The sequence below is a fragment of the Phycomyces blakesleeanus genome (genome assembly GCF_001638985.1).
Source record: "Phycomyces blakesleeanus NRRL 1555(-) unplaced genomic scaffold PHYBLscaffold_11, whole genome shotgun sequence".
NCBI lineage: Eukaryota > Fungi > Mucoromycota > Mucoromycetes > Mucorales > Phycomycetaceae > Phycomyces > Phycomyces blakesleeanus.
In genome coordinates, this window is record NW_017265144.1 from 1,200,501 (window position 1) to 1,211,845 (window position 11,345).

An 11,345-nucleotide genomic window follows, 5' to 3' on the forward strand; every position below is an offset into this window, starting at 1 on the left:
CATTGCTGGTCTCACGAACATTGCTGGTCTCAATAACGCCATCATTATCAGGAAAATTGTGCGTTTTTACACTGTTGGTTCTTTCGGGCGCACTTTCTACAGCCAGTGTATTGGTTCTACCAGACTTTGGTCCATCTCTTGAGGTATGTGTTTGGCCAGGAGCTTCGTAATTGCCAACGATATCAATCGCCTCATCATTCTCGCCAGTCACATAGAGTCCCGTAACACTGTCTATTCTGGGGAACCCGGCGTTTCCTTGCTGCCTTCCCTTTGGTTTTCCACGGGAGTCCCGGTTGTAGGCCAGGACTTGGGAGCCTCCGTTTCGTGCACCTCGTGTGCTAGGTCCTCTGAGGGCCAGTCCGCGAACGCGTACCATACCACCTCTTGATCCAGGTCCGTGTGAGGGCAAAATTCCGCCAGTCAGGTCTACCACACGCGTACGAACCATTCCTCCTCTTGAACCAGGCCCTCCTCTCGACCCAGGTCCGGTCAAAGGAGCATTCAAGTCTCTAGGAATCGTACCTCCACGCGAACGCACAATTCCACCTCGTGAACCTGGCCCACTAGAAGGTAATGGATGGTTACCATGTCTTGACACATTTGAGCCCGCTAGACCGCCTCTGGCATTAGCATATTTAGCCGACGAATTCCCATATTTGCTATTTGAGGAACCTTGCTGGCCAACAGTTGATCCGGAAGAAGTGGCAGGTAATATTTGAGTACGTTTTGTATTTGAGCTTCCACTTGGAACCCCTCCTTTTGAACTAGATTTCTTTGTCGACGAGCCCGTATTTCTTGTGTTGGGCGCACTCCCCGACCCACCTCCAGAACCATTTGCTTTGCTTGTGTGTGCGTTTCGTGAATTCGCCGATCCTGTAAGACCGTTTGCTGAGCCAATTTCTGGTGGGTGTATTTGGGTACGTTTCATGCTTGTATTTGCAATAGAGCTTCTTCTCGAACTTCCAATAGTGGTGCTGGTAGCAGAAGTAACATTAGAAAAAGCAGAAGTAGAAGTGGCAGCTGCAGCTGCAGCAGTAGAAGCGACAGCAGCAGAAGAAGAAGAAGAGGAAGCAATATTTGGTAGTATATGCGCGTTTTTCTTTCCTTTTGAAATAGTTGTAGGCGTTGCTTTTGTTGTCCGGCTGCCGATCTTTTTTGCACTGGTTTGCACAATTCGGCCTCTGGAAACTCCGGTACGTTTACGACTAGTGCCTCCTCTAGATCCAGGCCCACTTACTGGCAGCCCATTAGGTTTCAGAGGTATATCTGGTAAAACCAACTCTGTTTTCTGTGCGCGGCTATGAGATTTTGATTTTGCTTTTGAATTTGAATTTGCCTTTGAATTTGATTTTGAATTTGATTTCGATTTCGATTTTGAGTTTGAGTTTGAGTTTGAGTTTGAGTTTGAGTTTGAGGTTGAGGTTGTGCTTGATTTTGAGTTTGATTTTGAGTTTGCTTTTGATTTTGCTTTTGATTTTGATGTTGGTGTTGGTGTTGATGATGATGTTTCTTTTGTACGGCTTCGTTTTGTGTTTCGATCTTGCTCTCTAGCCTGCTCATCCTCGAACTCAAACGTCGATTTCGCTCTTCTCTTCTGGCGACCGTCAGGTGCAGCAGCCTTCCACTCCTTGATCAGACCTTCGCGAACGTCAGGCTTCGACATCCACCGGATCACATCATCTGCCGAGTGACGATCTACTGGATCGGTTTTGAGGCAATGCAAGAGAAGCTTTTGACTGAGCTCGCCAGCCACCTCCCGTTCCAGACTGCGTTCAATTCTATAGTTGTCTTTTACGGTATCGCGCAGGCCTCTGAGATCTGTGTCAAGGATACCGTGCCATGGCTCGGTTTCTGCAAAAATCTTCCAAACCACTGTACTGATCGAGTACATGTCTTCGGCAATTGGATGGATAAGCCAAGGTAAGACACTAGTGTCTCCACGGGTCTTTGGTAGAGTCTGGATGGAGCGGTTGTGGCGGTAGCCATGGTCAGGTTTTGCTGTAACCCACGGTAGCTTATCGCACCACAACTTGAGTGCCTTTTCGTCTTCGGGCTGCATCTGACCATCGTATTCTCCATCAATCTTTGGCCGCTCGATCCACCAATATACCACGTCCTCCTTTCTTGTCAGGACCGCCTTTCCGAAATCAATCATGTACAGATCGGCGCCCTTGCTGCCATCCTTGAGGATCTTGTTTTTACTCTCACTGACCATAAAGTTCACCTCAGAGATGTCACGATGGGCAATTCCGAGTCTGTGGATCGTAGACATGGATTCGAATATCTGTTCAACCAGGTCCATCTTCTGATGTGCCGTCAACCGATAATGAGAGTGAAGGTGTGTATACTGTTTCAGAGTCTTGCTGTATCGCTCCATCGAAAGGCCGACGATCTCACCCTGCTCTTCCTCAAGCACCTCCAGAATCTGGCCCATATGTCTTTCGCCGTGTAAGGTCAGTAAACTGACAAGTTCGGTGATGCGTTGGGTGAGAGTCATACGGCGGAAGGTTTGTACAACACGAGTTGGGTCCCCTTTAACATAATAGACATGTTTAAAGTATCCTTCTGCATTAGGGGTCGAGGATGTACTTGAGGCGTACTTTTCAATGGGTGCAATCAAAACACCCTTTTCGTCACACACTATTGAATTGTTATTGTTATTATTATTATTATTATTATTATTATTATTATTATTATTATTATTATTATTATTATTATTATTATTATTATTATTATTATTATTATTATTATTATTATTATTATTATTTTCAAAAAAAAAGGCTTGTAAATAATTTTCTCTTTTTCGTTTGCTTGCTTGTTTGTTTGTTTGTTTCTTTTTTGATGTGCAATGTAATGTAATATAATGTATATTACTCACACTTTTTGAGCTTCTGCCAAAGCGCGGCGAGTTTCTTTGCGTATTCTGGAAGAGATGATTTGTTTTCATCTGTAGGTTCTATTGACCTGATTGTCTCAAACCTTATGGGTATCTTTTTTGTTGGGTCGTTCTCTTCGTATATGCCTTCTTCTGGTTCATATCCATCGTACATTTCTTCTCCATACTCCATGTCTTCACTCTTTATATGGTCTTTTTCGCTGATATTATCGATAGATTCTCTTTGAGAACTGTTACCACTTCGGATTGTATTATTGTTTAAAGTATCCTCTTCTTCTTCATCGTCGTTGTCGTCTTCGTCGTCTTCTTCTTCTTCATCTTCGTCATCTTCATCTCTGGTTAACATTTTATTTTGTGGTGGGGCTAGAGGTGAGACTGCTCTAAAAGGTTTTGGTTTCAATATCTTTGGACCAAAGTGTCCCCCATTTTCACCCGATACACTGTTAGGGACAAAAGAAGACGATTCTCCACTTAGGAGGTCTGTGGATTCTGTTGCTAGTGACAGTGATAAAAGTGACTCGGCTGCTTCAAGAGAAACTTCTGCCTGTGATGGTGATAATTCTGGTACTGGTACTGGCGCTGGCGCTGGCGCTGGTGTTGGTGGTTGTGCTAATTGATGTGATTGTGGCTGTGTTTGTTGTGTTTGTTTTGGTTGTTGTTGTTGTGGTGATGGTGATGGTGATTGAGGTGGTGGCGATAATGATGGTGATGGTGACGGGGATGGCGCAGGTGCAGGTGCTGGTGAGAGTGATAATGATTCTGACTTGACTCTATTATCAAACGAAACCGGATTCATCATGGATTTTATAAATTCGACCACTATTTCGGCATTCTTTGCCTTTTTGAGGTCTGCAGGTTTTAGCGAAACGCGATAGGTTGTGAATGCCCGTCGAAAAAAGTATTTTTCCATCTCTGTTGACAGTGTCGTTTCGACACCTGTGACGACCCGAAGCACTTGGACCTTTGACCAGGCCTTGGGGAAAAACTCGTATCTGAGTGCCGGGTCGACCGAAGTTTCGTCAAAGCTGTGGCATTCGCCCAGAGGACGAACAAGGATAACGTCACAAAACAGACGAGATTTTCCAGGCTCTTCGGCGCACTTTGTAATATTGACATTTGTCACGACTGCAAGAACAGCATTTGGGTTATTTCGTGCTTCAGTTAGTAAGGTGCGGTTTTTGGTGATGTAGAGGCGAGGGAGTGGGCGTGAAGGCAAGGTTCCGCCTGCTTTAATAGTTTCGACGGCGTGGAAAAAGTGGTGATTGAGGACGTTGTAAAGGGGTCTGACGTTTGTTAGTCCACGAGTCGAGCGAGATCCTTTTTCGGTTGGATTGACTGCTTGGATAAAATACAGATAGCTTAAAAAATATATAAATGTACATGTTTATATAAGAGAGAGAACAAAAAAAAGGTGTTTTTTTTAACAAACAGGACGGATGAAATATAGGTATATATATATTAAGTAAATATATATATAGAAATAATTGTATGAATAAAGAATGATTGTTGTACAACTTGATCACTTAAATGTTAAGTATATTCAAATAGACGTTACCTGTCCTTTGAATAATTCTTTTCAGCAAAGTGTGAAAGGTCTTCTTCTTCTGGAATAGGCTTAGAGGAAGGGTCTGAGGATTGTACGGAAAATACGATGAATCTAAGTCGAATTTGTTTGAGGGGAGGGGGGCGTTTTTTGGTTTTAGAAAGATAATTCAAAAATAATAATAATAATAATAATATATATATGATGAAAGGTTGATTGCTAAAAAGAAGAAGAAGAAAACGCCTATTGACTTTTTCTTTGAATATAGATAGCTAGCTAACTAACAGACTAACTTGATGAGCCAACTAGCTAACTAGCTAACTAGTTAGCCAAGTAGCTAACTAAATAACTGACTAACCAAGCAGTTAACTAAGTTGTTAACTAAGTTGTTAACTAAGTTGTTAACTAATAAACTAGATAGATATTTGGATAGATATCTCATCCACAATAGATATCTTTGTATTCAACTATACACTGATAGTTTAACAGAAGAATAGAAACTCACACTTCTTCTCCATTTATATGTGCTCGTACTTCTCCGTATCGACGCTGTAACTCGTCAGCTTGCTGATAAATTGTATCAAACGAACGGTGAAAATGTCTTGCGTTTTCCCAAATAAGCGAAAGATCTTTCTCAAAGTCCGCGAACGTTTGGTAAACTCCATGATAGAGATTGCGTTCAAGAGTGGACAGGTCCATTGGGTGTTTTATTTCTTTGTGGTAATAAACGGCACTGGAAGGTACAGGCTGTGCAAAAGGAAAACACTCATGGCATGACAATAACTCGTCCAAGACAAAAGTGCAGATTCGTAAGAGTTTACGGGGAACTTGGAATCGTTTTTCGTCTGACACCCACTCGAAAGTGTTGTCAAGGCTCTCTGACACCTGATCCACAGGTTTTTTCATAAGCGCCATGTGGATGAAGGAGCGTGTTTAAAGGCGTTTCTAAACGGATTTATTGTATTGTTTTATTTTAGGGTTAAGTCGACAGTCTTCAATTTTGCAGTCACAGGCATTTTGGGTGGTTTTTAACTTGCTCCTTAAGTCTAAAGGGAGAGAATCAAGATATGAGAAAGAAACAAAAATAATTGGCTTTGTGTTAAAAAAAAGTATGTAATTATTTAGAATGTGTGTCTTGAAGAGCTTGATAATAGAAAAAGTAAAATAAATTACAGTGAAGCGCAGTGCAGTGTAGTGCAGTGTAGTGGAGTGTAGTGGAGTGGAGTGAAAGGGAGAGGGTGCATTGTATTGTAAGATACCTTATTTTGAGACTAAAAGGTAAGTTGAGAGTTGGGAACAATTCATCCTCTTGGTGTAACAGCCAAAGATGATGTGTTTTAGTATCAGCCTTTGGTTAAAGAACCAAAAAAGAAAGAATACTTTCATATTCTCTTTTGATTAATTATTTTTGAGCGACTGGTTCGTTGTTTCAGTCAATATACGCGTGTTTGTGACAGAGTTAGTTTTTGTTATGATTCATAAAGAAGTGTGTTGTTAAAGAGATGAGCTAAAAAATACATCATTCTACTCTAAATATATAAAATGAATAAATGAATTCATAAAACTAATATATATATATATATATAAAAGACATTTTAAGCACATGTACCTATAGCTGTGTATGTATATTTATACCTATTATGCTGTCATCCCATCAGCTTGGTTTTTGTACTCTAATTTTCTTTTGAATCTTTTAAGCATTCTTTTAAGCACTCGCTCACTCACTCACTCACTCACTCATACCCTTTGTCTTTTTTTTTGTGTCCTATAATTTTGTATTTTTAGACCAATAAAACTCTTTTCTGTTCCAAATGCCTCATTTTTTTTTAGTTGTGCACCCATCTTATATAATACATATATTATATATACATATATATATATTATATAATTTAATTTATAATATTTTTTTTAAACATTTCATATTTATTTATTTATTTAATTCATTTAATTCTCTACTCTTCAAAGAAACCAGCTCTTTCGCACAATGGTTAGTCTTCCCAGTGTTCGTCGCAACGGTGCCTTGCCAAGTGTTGTCTATCCCTTCAAGGGAATCCTTCACTTCCTCCACCACCCTCGCCGCATTGCTGGTCCGATTCTCTTTTCGGCTCTCAAGTCGAGTGTTCTCAGTTTGCTTGCAGTTATTCCACTCTTCAAATATGGCTTCAGTGCCCAATCCCACTTAATCTCCAAGATCTATCTGCTGGTTGTACCCGAAGCCAGTTTCCCTTGGCTAATCCATGCCGGTGCCGCAATCGCAAGTGGGTTCCTGTGTGTGTTTGAGGCATTCGGTATCATGTCCCAGATTCACATCCATATCGTTGGATCTTATCCCGACCGCTTTTTTGAGAGCGTTCTGGTGGAGCGCAACATTATCCCTCCACCTGCCACCGCAAGTGCCAGCCAGGACCCTCCTTATGAGGACATTGATGGAACCAAGCCCAAGGTCCACAGTGTCATCTCACCTGTTGGTATGATGCTTGGTGCTGCCAAGGAAGACCAGTCCTGGGGAGAGTTTTTTGTCCGTCCTATTGTGTACCTGGTTACACTGCCATTGTCGGTGGTCCCCATGGGTGGTCCTGTCCTGTTTATTACCATCCAGGCCTTGTTCAGAGGTGGCGAGTCGCACAAGCGTTACTTTGACCTCTACCACTGGAATAACAACCAAAGACAGGGTCGTATCGAGAGAGAGTTCTGGAAATACCAATTCTTTGGTATGGTTGCCAGTGCATTGGAAATGATTCCCTTTGCTGGCTTCGTCTTTGGTTTCACCAGTCAAATTGGGTAATTTTATAATTCTATTTTATATATCTTTTTCTTTTTTTAAAAAAAAAATGGGGCTGTGCAGTGTCTAGTATTTGGTGCCTAGTATTTAGGGTGTGTATATATGTATATGTCATGTGTATTAATCGATTCATTTATTCTGTGATATTTCTAGTGCTGCAATGTGGATTGCTGACTTGGAAGAGGGTGATGATAAGTTGGCTTAAGCTACTTCTTTATCTATTTATTTATTTATTTATTTATTTATTGAATTTATCCTCTCTCACATACAAAGACATACGCACACACATTTATATATCTTTTACATATCCATTTACCTTTTTTACCTTTTTACTTACCTTTACTATTATACGATATCCCATTGTAACTTATACATATTTATTACCCATTAAAACAAAGCACCACAAATATAGGATATTCTTTTTTATTTTTTAATAAATAAAACATTAAATATAAGTATACATATACATATATGTAAACCTATTGGATACCTATGTGTCTAATTATAATATTCACAGTTAAAGACACAAACTCGATTAAATTCAATCTAAAATAACAACGCTTCTTTAATTTTTTTTTCTTTCCCAGCCAAAATATTTCTTTCGACCGAGACTAAGCCTCTAATTATATATATATATTTATATTATATTATATAAAGTATCTGTCCATTCGAACCATGAATGAATGGTAACTTTGTCAAGCTCAAGTCAAGCACAAGTCAAGAAGATGTCTATTAAAATTATAGTGAAGAAAAAAAGTAGTTGAATAAATTCCTGTGCTTTGTACAATTTTATTTGTATTTCTTTTTTTATATATATAAAAATACAAGCCATATAAATATATATATATATATATATATATTATGTATTATATATTTTAGAGTTGACACATCTTTTTAATGGCTTTCCTTTGCAGTGTTACTTGCCCAGTCTTTCTTAATTTTTGCTTTTTTCTTTTTGGTTTTGGTGTCCAAGGAGATGGGCTCCAATCTGGTTCCAAATGAGCAACAAGGACAACACCCACAAAAAAAATTAAAGATATGAATCTCCTTCCTAACATTCCAAAATACTCGAATGTTTCAAGATAAAGCAATATATATATATATATATATATATATACATTATTATATTTTATATAAAAGTATATAGCAATATTTCCTTCAGTTGTCTAGTCAACTCACTCGTTTTTAACTTTTACAACAACGAATGATCTTATATGTATTGGTTGGCTCAATGCTCAAAAGTATCTTAATATCAGTAACATGAAAAAATCTTCATAGTCAATGTATTGATACCTGTTAAGAACTTTAATAAACATTTATACATTTGCAGTAAGAGTACTATAGACAGAATGTTCTTTGTAGAAATAAACTACTGCTTGTCATACAACGGCAGAACTTGGTTTGCGGAAATCTTCTCTGATAATTCATTCTTCCATACCCCATTTCATTACCCCAATGTCACTCAAAAAAAATGTAGGAAAGAAAGAAAGAAGAAGCTTGTCTTGAATCTGAGTCTCTACCAAAAGCGGTTTGTGCCGCTTATACTCTAACCCCCTGGTGAGTTTACATTATTTATCTCTGTGCATGTACTCAAGACCTCGACTGTGTGTGTGTGTGTTATATGCATTCATTTATAAATTTATTCATATATATTCTTTACTTTACTTTGCATTGCCTTGCCTTGCCTTACTTTATATTTTTCGTAGGCTTTGATTTCAGCAATCGTTTTATGCAACGATTTAGCAATTGTAATTTTAGATTTAAATGATCGTTTTGTCAGTATAAGTTTAGCTATGGCTTTCACATATTTTACTAGCTGTCCAATACTCAGCATCATCTTTGCTAGTTTAAGGACCATAAACTGGCTGTGGTGCCTAAAGTTTACATATTGCTTCAAATCAAACGGCTGCTGAGAAGATATCTGCAGGAACATTTTATCCACTTGGTCGACCAGCTGAACATAATCTTCCATGTAACTTGACACACTGCAAGAAAGGATTTTGAACACTTTCCACAGTTGTTTCTCGGGTTTCTTGTAAAAGTATTCCATTTTCCGCTTCTGGAGGCTAACTCCTATACGGAAACTTTTGATCCTGGTGGCACTGTTGAAAACTGAAGTATGTCGAGTGAATCGGTCCACCAGGTATTCTCTAATGTATTGTATTGTCTACTTGATTTTGATGGTGTTGTTATTAATTTTTGCATGATTAAAGAGATAATTCTAAGAATTAGAAACCAACATTGTTTGTTTTATATATATATGATACTTACATCAAATGAATAGCCAACTCTTGATCTTACATCAGCTTCTTCCAGAGCTTTACTGGAACTCCCAAAAGTATTTTCCTTTTCCACTTCGTTTTCGATAGTCTTGATAAATGAGCAAAGTTTGCCTTCTAGCTCATCATATTCGTAATCATCTAAGTTTGGTCTATGTTCGGATTCTGAGCTTGAAGACCCACTATCATTATCATTATCATTATCATTATCATCCTCATCTTCACTTTTATCCATATTATCTAAATTGTGCATAGTATCATTTGGTTTGGACTTTTGGCAAGAATCAAATTCTATTTTCTGACAAAGGCGTGATCGAGGATTTACAAAAGATACCCTTTTGACATCTCTGTCTTTAATGCTTCTTGAAGAATTGAGGTCGATAATATATTGTGCTAAAAACTCAGGTTCAGGCTTGTGGACAAGAAAAGTTCCTGTTATCAAAAAAAAACCAAGTCAATATTTTCTTCTTTTTATTTTCTTGCATAAAAGGTCAAACATGTGTAGCTTATCTTACCGTATCTTGTTGTGCGCAATGCAACATGGCGTAAAGCTAATTTCATATCATTGATTTTTGATCTTACTACGACTGGTCTCAGTCCATATTCAGTGAACCCTTTTAATGATAAGATATATAGCTTGTTAGTCAGTAAGCTGTTCAATATATTACAAATCAAATAGTATGACACATAATCAAAGTCTTGCTGTTACTTTCTGTATTTCCTTACTATTACTATTAAAAACTACCTTAATAAATATATATACAGTCTTCCCTTGTCTGTTTGTTTGTTACGCTTATATTATTATATACATATGTATATACATTATTCATTTATTTATTTTTACCTTTCATAGGATGATTAGCTTCTCTATCCAATTTTCGACAAGCCGATAAAGAAGATCGTTCGGCGTCTGAAATAATACAAGATAGACTGTCGTCTGAAGAAGGGGATTCGCTTGGTTCGCTCAGGACTTCTTCCAACAATTCATTAACAACACGAGACAGATAATCGGCTTGGCTGAACTCTTCTACGTCGGCATTTTTTTCTTTGAGCTCGTATTGGTAGTCCATGGTTTGTTGATTAGATGGGACGTTTGTATAAGACATTACAGTTGAACCAATCTGATTACATGCGGAATTGCCAAAAGATAGAATTGGTGATGAACATTCTAAAGAGTTGTTTGATGGCGATCCGACAGGTATGACTGTACTTTCACCAATACAGGAAATGAACTATGTCAAAAAAAAACATTTAGATATGTATATATATATATATATATATATATATATATATGCGTGTGTGTATGAGCTTAATACTTTATATATATATGTTTGTTTGCTTATCTATTTATTAAATTTAATTTAATTTATTTATTTATTTATTTATTATTATTATTTTTCTAAATCTTACCTTATCGGTAGTGAGACCGCTGTCAATATTGACTATATCAACCCTCTCACTAATATATATATATATATATTTAATAATGATTTTAGTAAAAAATAATCGTGTTTATGCTTGGTGATCTTTGTGGGTTGGTTGATAGACTGACCTCATATTCAACGTTCTTGGAGTTGAAATATAAGTTAAAAGAGGGGGGATGTTGGCTTTTTAGAAGAAGAAAAAGAAACCTCTTCTATTTTACTTTTCGCTTACTTCCCCAAATGAATTATTTTTAACAAACAAATAGAAAATAAAACTAATGAATATAAAGAGGAATATACTAGTAAAAATTCACCGTTGTTGGTTCTATTTGTTATTAGTATTGTTATTATTTTCATTGAACTATGTACAGTTGTATAGCTGTATATCTGTATAATGTATAGACATTTATAAATTAAGAAG

At 37.5% G+C, this 11,345-nt stretch overlaps 2 protein-coding genes across 2 annotated transcripts; one reads left to right on the forward strand and one right to left on the reverse strand.

Annotated features, from left to right (window-relative positions):
* Nucleotides 1-6,423: 6,423 nt before the first annotated feature.
* PHYBLDRAFT_181554 (hypothetical protein) lies at nt 6,424-7,684 on the forward strand (the record flags this gene model as incomplete). The annotated part of the gene is made up of 2 exons (XM_018438489.1): nt 6,424-7,220; nt 7,375-7,684. 2 exons carry the CDS (start codon nt 6,424-6,426, stop codon nt 7,424-7,426), a joined length of 849 nt encoding a protein of 282 aa, XP_018291519.1. The 3' UTR covers nt 7,427-7,684.
* Nucleotides 7,685-7,786: 102 nt separating this feature from the next.
* PHYBLDRAFT_168833 (hypothetical protein) lies at nt 7,787-11,057 on the reverse strand (the record flags this gene model as incomplete). The annotated part of the gene is made up of 8 exons (XM_018435946.1): nt 7,787-7,840; nt 8,142-8,288; nt 8,912-9,388; nt 9,493-9,932; nt 10,016-10,114; nt 10,345-10,732; nt 10,911-10,959; nt 11,053-11,057. The coding sequence occupies 8 exons, from the start codon at nt 11,055-11,057 to the stop codon at nt 7,787-7,789; spliced, it is 1,659 nt and encodes a 552-aa protein (XP_018291520.1).
* Nucleotides 11,058-11,345: the final 288 nt, after the last annotated feature.